The following is a 12,553-nucleotide window of genomic DNA, read 5'->3' as shown; positions in this document are numbered from 1 at the left end:
CTGCACGCTTTGCCATGTCGTTCTGGCCTATCTACCAGTGCATGGCTTCTGCTGTGCGCCATGGTACAGCCATCTCCACCGCAATTTTAGCCCACATCTCTTCTTTATACCTACATGTCAAGTCAGCTCCTCCATATCTCTCCGGTCTGTCGCCGGGGCCTTGACTGTTTCAAAGGGCTTCTCACCTTTCATACAAGCACGCCAGTCTATCCTGCTTTGCGTCGTCCCATTCGCTTCGTTCAAGATGGTTCTGGTAGTGCAGTCGACAACTCATTGCACTGCGTCCAGGAAGCCCCTTACTGACGTCCTCCCATTTCGTTCTAGATCCTCGAAGTCTGATAATCGACTCATCCTCTTCTGGTGACCATTTTGACCGTCGTTTGCTATTGTGTTGGCCGGCCGGGAACTCTGTCTGATGTCTTCTTGCTGGAACCGACAATTTCACCGTCTCTTGGGATGCATCTATCAGTTGTGGGATATTCGAGTCAAGTGTTTTCACACTGTCGCTGTCGGGTTCGGTATCACCACCAGAGTCTCCAGGCAGACTCACTACACCCTGAGGAAAATAGAATGCTCTTCTCACAGATACTAGACAGCAAAAGGTCAGATCCAGATTTTGGTAGTGTGTTGGGTCATTCTTGCCTACCTGGACTTCCTGCCATGGAGTTTCTTTGTGCAAAGGAGTCCAGGAAGATGCCGACAAGGCAAGCGGGTATGTTTTGGATGCGATATTCTCATGCATACGCTAGTTATAAGAATGAAGAGTGGGAAGATGGCCAGGTATAGAAGCGCGAATGGCAAATATTGAAACTCGACATCATTCCCCCGAAGCAGGTACAGCAATCCCTGCTCCTGGCTTAGTCGTTGCTAAATCATAGCTAGAATACAGAAACATAAAAAGCACATCAGAAGGCTTCAGCCCATCGTCTGCACCTGCGCAATTTTCCATGGGTAGTATGCTAGTCCCTGAGGCCTAGCGTAGCCGCACATTGCGCGAGTGTCTGGTCGAACGGGTGGAAACCCGGAGGCAGAGCCCATACACAAAGAGGCCAAGGCTTTCTAACAAACGAATCAAGGGGGAAATAGGTCTGAAGTCGAAGTGAAGAGCTTGCTATACCTAGAAGGGAATAGGATGTCTGTATTCCTAACACAGGTCCGTATTCAGGAGCGGTTCCTTCCATCTGCACGGCGTTGACGAATAGGCTTTTTTACCCAACCCTTCCCTGACTCCCCCTCTAACTTCCCTCGCTCCCGCTCGTACCTCCATTCGCCTTCCACAGTCACCAGTGGATTTGGGCATCGTCCAATCTCATGTACACAGTGCATAGTGGTTTGACCCGCGGTAATCAGTGCAAGGCTAAGTTGAAGCAGGGTTCATTTTGGAAGTGACGGCCGAGGCAGAAGTTCTAACTAAACCCAACAGGGATTAGTCTATTCACGACGAATATGAAAAAGCACCAATCAATTTGATACAACTTTGGCGGCCTGGAGTCCTAAGAAGTCTAACTACATCAATACATCAAGAATCTCCAGGGCCCTATCCAGCTTGTTTCTCGCTGAGGAGGTTTCGTGCCCATTTTTTGGCACCCTTAACAGCATCCTCAGGACTCCCCATGTGTCGCAAAAGGTAGCCTTGAATCTCCGCAGCGGTGAACTTGCCCCCAGGAACTTGACTCGTAAATTCCATGGCAAGGTCTGGAATTCTGTTGTTGCTGATCTCGGACGATATCTGATTGGAGGGATCATACACAGACAGCTGAAGAGGTCTCTGATCATATCCTTATCCGCATAGCTGAACGGAACCTCCATGTCTACCCAGCCAGGGCGGATGAGTGCCTTGTCGAGTTTCTCCCGATAGTTGATGGTCACGATCAGGATGTAACCTTCTGGTGTCGCAGGGCCATCGAGGGCATTAAGCAGAGAAGAGAGAGTCAAACCGCCTGAGGTCTTATCTTTCATTTCCGCATTTGCTGCTGAATCACTATGTTCGCGAGAGATACCAGAGCAATTGACGTCCTCGAGCAGTACAATACAATGTTTTGGGATGGCATGGAACAGGGCAACAAGTTGTTCTTCATCAAGGCCTGAGGAATTTAGACTGAGCGTGTAGATGTCTAGTTGTAGTTCACTGGCAATGACAAAAGCCAAACTTGATTTCCCTGTGCCGGGTGGACTGTGGAAGAGATAACCTCATTGATAGGGAATAGCATGAGTTTCGTACCAGGAGCGTCCCTTTAGATATGTCTTGATATCGGCAAGAACATGATCTACTAGTCCCTTATCCAACATTAGAGTTGATAAAGGTCAAGGTTGTCTTGATGCGCCTTTGGCCCACTGAAGCCTGCTGGAAAATGTCTGCCCACAATAAACAGCAACACAGTGGATGTGGCATTCAATGTAATGCTGGTTTGCATCATGTACAAACTCCTTGAGATGTTCTATTTTCCAGGCAGTCAAAATAATTGTCCTCAGATCCAGAAACCATGGAGTGTCTTGTGAACCACATTTTTTGAATTTCAAGTGTATCCAGTGTCTGTTGTGCCAAAAAGTCCAAGTGTCAGATGGGGTATAGCAGGGCTTCAAGGATCTGGTGATGCTGATTTCTCACTTCCAGTATGTGTCAAAGTCCTCTTTCTCATCTCCTGAATCAATGTCACTGTTATTTTTGTCATTCTCTTTGTACAATGCCAGGCCATTTCATGGCCTTGTTGATGCAACAACATGGGATACCCCTGTAGAATTTTTCACTGCATAGTCCAGAATGGCATTGTACAGTTTGTTGTTGTACCTGACTTCCAAGGTTACAAAGTACAAGTTTCGGATATGACGCCAACAGGCGATGGACGTATGTACGGCGAACAACAAGGTAAGGAGGATATATAGCCGGGGCTTCTTCTGGAAAACAGGAAAGATCATCCGCAAAAGAATAGAGTAGCGGGGAGGAAGTGCGTCGAGTACGGCCATTTGCAGTGTTTGTGGCAATATGAGGGACAAAGCGTTCGATGGGCGGGCCATTGCAATCCTGTTTTGAGACTTGAGACGCGGCTAGTTTATGGTTAGAATTAGATAGCAAAGAGAGACTGTACTAACGATAAGGACTCACATTTATACTATAATGGGGATGCGGTGTGGCGAGAAGGGCATCAACTCTGGCGGAGACAAGAGCTCAGGCAGGACGAGGAACCAATTCGGGGTGATATGCTGTAGACGAAGTTCATGGGGGAAGCTCAGTATTAATATCCAGGAGATGGACGATTGTCTTCTTTGCCTCTGTGTACTCCCTGTGAACACGTCGGGTGTGGCACGGCGAATAAGATCTTCAGAGCATCAGTCCATGCAGGCGACAAATAAACACGGAATGGAACTGGCATCAATACCATCTACATGCAGGGGAATATGTTGAAGCGATGTTGCTTGGTAAGGGCCAGAGCGCAGAAATTGGGCTGGGCTCGAAACAATGCATCGGGCGGGCCATTTTCCAGGATCCCTTTTGGCTCACTGTGATCGATTGGCTAAACAGATCTCAGCTACATTGTGGCAGGAGGCAATGTTGCAAGCGACTATAAACAAATCCCAAAAATGAGGAATCCATGATCTCTTGTCTGGTTTCCTATATCGCGTGTTGATGAAGCTAAGATCATAGCTAGTACAAGGAATTAGAACGTTGAAGGTTAGATCAGGCCAAGCCGCCAGGATCGGATTATCATTTACCCTAGCTGCAAGACAGCCCTATCAGGTATTGTCTGCTGGTGGATGTCCGTTCAGGCTCTCCTCACCGGGGGATTCGATGCCATGGAACGCCATTATTGCTTTGTCTGGGCCGAGACTCGCGCGATCGATGGCAGTTCGCCGAGCCGAGGTAACGAAACCCACCTATTAGCTAAGCCGGCCCACAGTCACGTGTAAAGAGTTGCCCAATCAGAGGGTTGCTATTGCTACAGAAAGTTCAAGCTCCTGATTGGTTGGGTATTTACACTGCGGCTCGGCACGGAATATCATTCTTCCATCTCTAAAGTGCTCAATCACCTAAAAAATTGAGGATATACGGAGTAAATACTCATCATTAGTTAAATACTATAAAGACATGTGGTGAATATTTGGACATTATCATATCTTGCTCTTCTCTCCAACGGCTCCCTTTCCCTTGGGTACCTTTTTATCCACGCCCAAGCTCTCCAAATCCTTCTGTTTGTGATAATGCGGCGCCAACTCAACCAGCCATTCTGGCTGCAAAGGCATGTTGCTTCGCATATACTCCTTGCTTGTGAGAACCAGCTCATGATAAATGACCCATTTAGGATTAACATCAAACAGAGTACTAGATGGATGCAGATAAACAGTCTGCCCGTTCTTAACCGTCCGATAGCTGTCACCACCTCTCTGTAGCCGTGCGGCATTGGGGAAAAAACCTGCTGTGATTGCTTTCTGAATGGGGGCAAGGTTGTTGGCACCAGCAGTGTTTACAGTCACTTCAACACGATCACATAATTTGGCCAGTTGATCCCGGACGTCACGAGCACGCGTAAGGCTTCGTTGCTGAAGGAAATTTTCTCTCGCCCAAACATAGCTGAAGTCAGAATCGACCCATTGATTCCAAATATTGAGAAGTGTCAAGTGGTCACCGCCATCCTTTATTGTGAACCGAGCTCGAGCACTATCCGCATGTATCCTTTTGTCCTTAGGCCTGTAAAACAGTGCGCTCGCCTCGCCAAGCATGGCGATAATTGACAGAACCTCTTCAACACACCCGTATTTATCGGCCGCAAGGATGGCCTTGGCCAGCATGGGGTCAGTGGGGAATTCTGCCATTTGTCTTCCAACTTTGGTGAGTTCTCCATGGTCATTCAAAGCCCCGAGTGCATAGAGCTGTTCAAGCGCGCGGATGAGGGTTTCTGCTGGTGGCGGATCCATAAAATCAAAATCAAGTAGATCGTCAATTCCAAGGGATTTCAGAGCCAGCACCACACCATTCAGATTGGTGCGCTGTATTTCTGGCGTGGTATTTGCCTCGAGTTCGTTATGATAAGCCCACTTTGTATAGAGCCGGAAGCATTTGCCAGGTCCAACACGCCCAGCTCTTCCCGCTCTCTGGCCTGCAGATGCTCGAGAGCATGGAGTGACAACCAAGCTTTCCATTCCTGTGCGAGGATTGAATACGTTCTCCTTAACAAAACCAGGGTCAATAACATACACGATTCCGTCGATAGTCAAACTGGTTTCAGCAATATTCGTGGCCAAAACCACTTTCCTCGCACCAGGAGGCGTAGGTTCAAATATTTTGGTCTGTAATTCTGAAGGCAAATTGGCGTAGATGGGACAGATAATCATTTCTGGCATTTTACCTCCTAGTTTTCTCGCTGTTTCCTGGAGATTTTGTTCTGCAGCTTCTATCTCTTCTTGACCAGTCAAGAAAACGAGAATATCGCCCTTGCCTTGGGTAATATGGATTTGAAATATGGTCGTAATGGCTGCCGCGAGGTAGTTAGCTTCTGGTTGGGATGTGTAGTGTATGTCGACAGGATATCTGCGACCGGGAATGTTGAAAATTGGAGCATCATCGAAGTATTTTTGGAACTTTTGCGCGTCAATAGTGGCCGAAGAAATTAGCAGTTTAAGGTCTGGCCTTGCTTTCGCGATGTCTTTGAGCAGACCACAGGCGATATCTGTTGGAACTGTTCTTTCGTGCGCTTCGTCAATCATCAAGGCAGAGTACTGACTAAGGTCAGGCTCCGTTAGTAGTTCTCTCAAGAGCATACCGTCTGTCATATATTTTAGAATCGTTTTATCACTTGTGGCATCTTCAAAACGTATAGCGTAACCGACTTCGTTGCCTACTTTCACTCCCATTTCTTCTGCGACACGTGCCGCGACACTCATGGCAGCTACTCGACGAGGCTGCGTACAGCCAATTTTCATTCCACCTTTTGTGTATCCAGCTTCATGAAGATACTGAGGAATCTGCGTTGTCTTTCCACTCCCCGTCTCGCCGACTATAATAATGATCTGATGATCAGCCACGGCTTGCAGTAACTCGTCGCGAAACTGATATATTGGCAGACTTTTGCGAGTTTCCTCGATCGACGCTGCCTTTTTTTCAGCTGCGTCTATTTGCTGCGCTAATAATCGTTGTTCCTTCGTCAGGGGCTTCCGATCACCCTCCAACTTCGAATCCATAATGAAATTAATCTTTTGGGCGTCATCAAATACATACTCGTAATCTCCCTCGTCAACAAATTCCGCTTTGGTGATCTGTGCCTTTGCTTTTGCTGTCTGCTCATTCTCCCACTCTTCATGCTCCGTAATGAACCGTTCCTGACCGCGTTCATCTCTGTCAACATATCGTTTGTAGAGTGCTTCTTCCTTGCGTTTCCGATCTATTTTCCCTTTCTCCGTGATATAATCTTCGGGTAGCATATAGCCATCGCGATGATCGTCTATTCGCAGCCTCTCCTCTGCAAGTCGTAGGACCTCACGATTTTTCGCGAAATCTTCCTTCTCCCGTCGAGTCAAATTAGGGTTCTCCCTCAACTCAGCGGTTTCTTCGGCGACTTGCTTGCGAAGCAACGCCAGCCTTTCAGCTTCGCGCTTCTTCAGGTACTCTTGGCGTGAACGAAGCCTGAGGTCTGGCATTGCAGCCTCCCTCGCTGCGGCATCCTCGGCTAGAGCACGCCTTCGCGCCACATCACTATCCTTTGTAGACGAACGATCTTCCACAATCTTTTTGGACTTCTGCTCATCCTTTTTCGCTAGTCGTTTCGCAAATTCATCACGCTCTTTAAGATCACGCTGTCTTGCCCTTTCTCGTTTCGTCTCCTCATCAAGATCAGAGCTAACCGAGACTTCCGAGGGTGAACGGCCTCTTCGTTTTGGAGATCCCTCAACAAGATCATCAACTGGCTCCTGCTCCTGTAGCTCCTCCTCCGGTATCTCTTCATCACCCCAGCGATCCTCAAAGTCCCTCTTGTCGATCCGACGTAACTTTTTCGAACGGTGACGCTCTGAGGTTTCTCCGTCTCGGTCCCTTTTCCTCTTATCTTCTCTGTCACTCTGCCGTCTGCTGTCGCCGTTACGTTCAGATTTGTCTCTGCGCCTTGACTTCTCCACATCTATGGTTGGTCCTAAGCCCGGGTGGTCTACCGTGCCATCCTCCATTTCAACTAGTCGGTATCTCTTTTTCGTACCATCGTCGGGTTTGTTCCGTTTCTCCGACTTTCCAGCACTGCCTTTGAGACCGGCTCGAGACCATAGCTCCGAGACGAATGATTCGATATCTCCTGCGCTGGCATCAAGGAAAGGTTCGAGCTTTTCTCGTAGCAAGGTGGGTGATTTCGCGGAGGATGTGGTCGCAAGAATAAAGTCGATAACAGTAGGATCTGAGGCGCCCGTCAGACGCAGAAGAGAATCCGATACATAGGTCCTGGTGTCCATAGTTTGTTCCAAGTTTGGGAATTCGAGGTAAGTTTGGGGTTTTCAGGCAGCTATCGACGACTAAGAGCACCGGAGCTTTAGCGGGAAAGAAAGGCTCCGTATAATTGAAAGATAATTCGGCTTTAGGGTGGATTGTTCGTAAAAATGCCCGGTGTACTCTCAGCGCTCCGGGAGCGCAACAAAAACAGGCAGTGCAACTGAGTGGTACGTTCGAGAGGTCCCCTTTGGGCCTTGAAAAACACTTTCAGGAGAGAATAGAAAACAGCGAATGGTCCAACTGCTGGCTTTTTCCGGCCTTCCCAGAGAGCATCCAACCTCAACGCCGCGTGAGAACCGGAGCTTGACGTTGGAGCTCGTCGGAGAAAATGCCAAGCCTTCCGCCATCTGATCACGTGAGGAGCACATCCGCGCAGGATGGGCGGGCAGACTAGGGTGAGGCCAAGAGATGGCAGCGAAATTTGAATCTCAGACCCCCTTTTGTTACTCTACAGAATACGATTTCCAGCTATGACTACGAGACAGTCTTAATTATTATGTTTTTCACGTGGAGCTCAATGCACTCGATAAGCAGAGAGGTAGCAGGATTGTGGACCAGAAAGTAGGAAGAATGTTGGTTGAACTGGCTGGATCATCATTCATTCTATCAGGGGTTATTGTACAGACAGGACGGTATCAAGTAGTGTTAATTGACAGGTCTAGTTAAAGAAAAGGCAAGGAATAGGCTGTGCCCTAAAAAGTTTAGAAACTTGATACAGAGAATAAAAAGGAAATTCGTGCCCGATGGGGTGACAGAGGTCGGTCGTGCAATAGGAAAAAAGCAGGCAAGACAGTATTGATATTAAAAAAAGAAAAAAAAGGTTCAAGAGAGCCTAGAATGACCTGCCAAGTAGATGCAAAAAGCAGCAAAGGGGAATAATAATCATCTTAACAAAACATGGTATCGAAGTAGAAATGTCAAAGGATGCTTCTTCCGAATGCATGTTGCACGTTAAATGCAAGTGTAGAGGAAAGGAAACTCATTAAATAGTGTAAAGTTGTGGCCGGATCCGCCCCCCTTTTTTTTTTACCTCCGTGGCCATTGATAAGAGGAAATGTTAGCCGTTCCTAGAAATCCCGTAAAAAACGTCCCAAATGATGTCGAACCACAAAGGTATCCGATTAAATGTACAGTTGAAGTCCACGAAACGCCCCTGGTAACCCCGCTTGTGCAAATGTCTTATGCAAAGAACGCCGCTAGAAGAGCCAAACTGACGTCTAGACATCGATCATTTCGGCGTCTTCAACAAGTACTTCGTCAGCTGGGCCCCAGTTTCCCTCGTAGATCGTGGCACCGGCACGGCGACGTCGCACCGTCCATTGGACGCCGAGAGATTGAATGACTTGGTCGGCCACAGGTCGATCAATCGGGTCAGGCGAGATCATCCATCGAACAATTTTATCAAGGGCACCCTCACTGTTCGGGTTAATCATGAAATCCGGAGGTTCGGAAAGTTCGCCGCTACGAGCTGACCCCAGATTTGGTTGAGTTTTAATCGGATTGTGTTCCCCTGAAAGCATGTCAAGAGTCAACGGTTCTTCTGCCGAGTACAACTCATCGAATGAGCAACTGTTTGACAATGGGTTCCCAGAAGCGTCACGGAGGATGCTAGTCTCGGAACTCCAGGTCAAACTGGGAACGTCGCTCATATCGCCGTTTCGAAGTTTTTGCCACGATACTCCATTATCAGGCAACTCCACATTGCCAGCAATCTCGAACATAATGAGCCCGAGTGCAAAGATATCTGCTGGCTTATCATATCTTCCCATAAGAACCTCTGGGCCAATATATTCCCGGTCGCCTTCCCCTTCAATACCTTCGGAAGCAGGCCAGCGAGTTGCCATGCCAAAGTCTGCAATTTTCAGAACACCTTCGAAAGTGATCAAAATATTTGCGGGTTTCAAGTCTAGATGAATGAAACCCGCATCATGGATGCATTTCAGGCCCTGTGGAAATGTCAGAAGGAGATCGATCATTTGGGACGGCATTCACTCTTACGTGTGACAGCTCCAAGAGAATTTTCCAGATACGGAAATCATCAAGCCTGGCTTTAAGACCCACTTGTGAAAGGAAAACATCAAGGCTGCCCTCCTCACAGAATTCAGTCTGAATATAGAGATGGTTATTGTATTCCCAGCTATCAGCAAAGGAGATAACGTGGTCAGAGTTCGTTAGGGCTTTCAGTATCACGACTTCCGTATTTTTTCTCTCACGATCTTTCACTCCGGTAAAAGGCTGCTTAGCCTTTTTTACAGCCCACAGACGTTGCGGGGACGTCGGTTTCCTTGAGGATCCGGACATATTCGCCTGGAAAGGGGTAACTGACTGGCGCTCGGTCACGCAGTATACCTGTGAGAATTCCCCGGTACCTATAAGTTCAACTTTGTCGAACCGGGAAGTTAGACACTGGTCGACGTCTGGTGCGTTGTAGCCGCCAAGTGAAATTGTGGAGCGTTTCCCAAGATTGGAGAAATATTCTCGCGGGCCAGTTGGTGTAGCAGGGAGGTTAACAGAATGAGAACCCTGCCCAAAGTTATGATCATTATTCGAAATTGACAATCCACTGGGATCAGGAGGTAAGATGTGTTCTTGAGGAGTATGAGGAGACATGTGATCAATCGATTTACGGTTAAGCGGGCTCGCTATATATATATCTCTCAGTAGCTGAACGATAAGGAAAACTTTCTCACTGAGAACTTACAACAGGGTCCGGGGCCAGCTCCTGATTCGAATGTTGACCCGGGTGTATGGTTTATACTCTGGGCTTGCGAACCGGAAAACTGAGATAATGAAGACCCAAAAGTTTTCTTGGTAGGAGTTGGTGGCAGGTCCGAATCCATAGCCAGCTGGCTATCATGGTTCATGGAAGGAGAATGAAAATGAGGGCTATCGTCACCATCTATACTAACAATGCTTCCTCGACGGGAAAGTGCGGGCTTAATAAAACTTCTACCAAAAATACCCATGCCCTTGGGTGCAGGGGCTTTGCCAGCGACGGTTGAGGTGTTGGTCGGGGTCCAAGGGGAGCCTGAGGCCCTGAAATTGGGCGTATCGCCATCGAAACATTGAGCGAAAGGCTTTCGTGTTGGTAACATAGTTGAAGTTCGTTTGCATGGCGTATCTGGCATGTTCTTGCTAACAAAAGACGCATTGTGAGCATCCGGAGCATTTCTATTCTTTTTCGAGATCAGACCCGTAGACATGAATGCCGCTGGCAGCGGCTTTACAAGCCTGTAATTTTCGGGTGTTGCAAATGAAGAGTCGGAGGCATTAGATTCTTCATGTTGGAGGCGGCTGGAAACAAGTGGTCTCGAGGTCCCAGCTGGAAGAGATTTGGAGAAATTGAGAATAGGATGGGGGCTTCCAGGCCTAGCAGGAACCGGTGCATGGGTGGGAGAGTCATCTGCCAGACTGGAGCTTGAAGAAGACTGTGTGATAGTTCTTGATAGAGGGTGTGCACTGGGTATGGGCTGTCCGAACCCCGTAAACTGCGAAGGAGCTGGAGTAGAGGTGCTTGCAAAAATTCCGTTTGATGGGGTGAAAGCGTCACGTTTCGCGGGAGAAAATATGTTGCTTTCGAGAGACATGCGCTGGCGACTGCGCAGAACCATTGGGGTCGTTGGTGGGATCTCAGGACTTTGGTCAGGAGTAGTCTTACTGCGGGAAAAAAGGAGGCGATCGTTTTGACGCTGTTGAAGAGTAGATCTTCGCAAGGAAGATGATCGTTTTGGAATATTGGAGAATAGGGATGGGGATTGGGGAAAGAGAGGGGTATGATATTCGGGCTCTTCAGTGTCGTTCTTCGACTGATCGTTCGAAGCCTCGACGTTATTTTCAAAGAGATCAAATTCGGTGCTAAAATTTGCAACCTGAACACTTCTTCGTTTGGCCACAGGACTTCCGAAATTCTGTTGATCCAGGTTCATGGGTCCGTCCCCGCGTTTTAGTGGGCTAACTGAACCGAAATTTCCACTTCGCCGTTTCTCTATTCTCGTCGGTGCTAGTTTTGGTACGGAAACGCTCTCGAGCGGCTCTGTTGGAGACACGCAGCTGGTAGAATTTTCCTGGGAGGTGAGAGGTTCCGTCGTTGCAGGAAGAACCGATTTATTCTCCAAATTTTCCTTTGCGATGCCTTGGGAAGATACCGCATTTCCGTGGTCGCGAGACTCGGCGAGGATACGTTTTGCGGGGCTTGACGGCAACATTCTCAATCTAGTTGAGGATAGACTACCGTGTCGTCGAATTCCGGGACGATGAAGCCTCGCGCTCGGTGAGAAGGGGATGGCAACAGGCGGTGAGGTTCCTGTAGAAACGAATAATAGGTTCCCTTGAGAGGACGCTCGCTTTGACGGAGAGAGGGAAGAAATAAATTGCGGGTGCTTCACAGGTGAAGTATGCAACCTTGACGGCGAGAGGAGTCTAAAGTCAGCTCCTTTGGAGGGCGATCTGGAAAGCGAGCGACGGAGCTGGTTCAGCGCAGAGCTGGTGTGTGAATGGTGAAGACCAGATGGTGAAGGGAAGTGTAGAGTGCCGCCCGCGTCACGGTGCGGTGAGAACGAAGCAACCATTGTTGGCTTTGGCCACCCCACTGAAGTCTGAGCAATGAGTGGAAAGCAACACTGATATTGTAGTTGCGCTCAAAGAAACACTCAGGATCCCATACAGATCAGGACTTGAGGAGCGTTCAGAGGTGTGCAGAACAGGGTGTGAAGGAAGAAATGTCACAGTTAAAGCAATATCCACACTAATCTTCTGACAGAGTTATCAATCCTTCAGATTGTCTGGGAGCATCTGAGATTGTCAACAATGGATCACGCAAAACAAACGGGTCAAACGAGTGAATTAAGGCCAGCAAACGCGTCACAATGTAATGGAGGAATCGAGTCCGGGTGTTTCCTCCATCCGCGCAAACTCTCAAACGTGCCACCGGGCTCGGTCCACGTTGCAGGACAGCCTCAAGCCCAATAGCCGTCTCAATTTTCGAGGACTCTGACGCAAAGGAGCCTGGCGTGGAGGATCGTGGCTCAAACAAGCGCGCGTGTTGAGGTGGCGATCTGAACGAAAGGGCAATAGGGCTCGAAGGGTTGA

General features: G+C 48.4%; 4 protein-coding genes across 4 annotated transcripts; all 4 read right to left on the bottom strand.

Moving 5' to 3' along the window:
* Window positions 1-31: 31 nt before the first annotated feature.
* On the bottom strand, window positions 32-662 carry D8B26_002211 (uncharacterized protein; the record flags this gene model as incomplete). The annotated part of the gene is made up of 3 exons (XM_066123754.1): window positions 32-110; window positions 186-588; window positions 647-662. The coding sequence occupies 3 exons, from the start codon at window positions 660-662 to the stop codon at window positions 32-34; spliced, it is 498 nt and encodes a 165-aa protein (XP_065979829.1).
* Window positions 663-1,537: 875 nt separating this feature from the next.
* Window positions 1,538-2,289, bottom strand: D8B26_002210 (uncharacterized protein; the record flags this gene model as incomplete). The annotated part of the gene is made up of 3 exons (XM_003066138.1): window positions 1,538-1,695; window positions 1,749-2,173; window positions 2,222-2,289. The coding sequence occupies 3 exons, from the start codon at window positions 2,287-2,289 to the stop codon at window positions 1,538-1,540; spliced, it is 651 nt and encodes a 216-aa protein (XP_003066184.1).
* A 1,792-nt stretch (window positions 2,290-4,081) lies between these two features.
* D8B26_002209 (uncharacterized protein) lies at window positions 4,082-7,753 on the bottom strand. The gene has a single exon (XM_003066137.2). The coding sequence runs from the start codon at window positions 7,426-7,428 to the stop codon at window positions 4,108-4,110; it is 3,321 nt and encodes a 1,106-aa protein (XP_003066183.2). The 5' UTR covers window positions 7,429-7,753; the 3' UTR covers window positions 4,082-4,107.
* A 929-nt stretch (window positions 7,754-8,682) lies between these two features.
* D8B26_002208 (uncharacterized protein) lies at window positions 8,683-12,033 on the bottom strand (the record flags this gene model as incomplete). Its single annotated transcript, XM_003066136.2, has 3 exons — window positions 8,683-9,411; window positions 9,464-10,107; window positions 10,167-12,033. 3 exons carry the CDS (start codon window positions 12,031-12,033, stop codon window positions 8,683-8,685), a joined length of 3,240 nt encoding a protein of 1,079 aa, XP_003066182.2.
* Between the last annotated feature and the right edge of the window lie 520 nt (window positions 12,034-12,553).

This window comes from Coccidioides posadasii, chromosome 1 (assembly GCF_018416015.2).
Source record: "Coccidioides posadasii str. Silveira chromosome 1, complete sequence".
Lineage (NCBI taxonomy): Eukaryota > Fungi > Ascomycota > Eurotiomycetes > Onygenales > Onygenaceae > Coccidioides > Coccidioides posadasii.
The sequence above is the reverse complement of the archived record's forward strand: the minus strand, read 5'-3'. Positions and strand labels throughout refer to the sequence as shown.

Bases quoted from the DNA above. Each gene is read 5' to 3' on its own strand.
- D8B26_002209 (XM_003066137.2), bottom strand. From the start codon at position 7,428: ATGGACACCAGGACCTATGTATCGGATTCTCTTCTGCGTCTGACGGGC.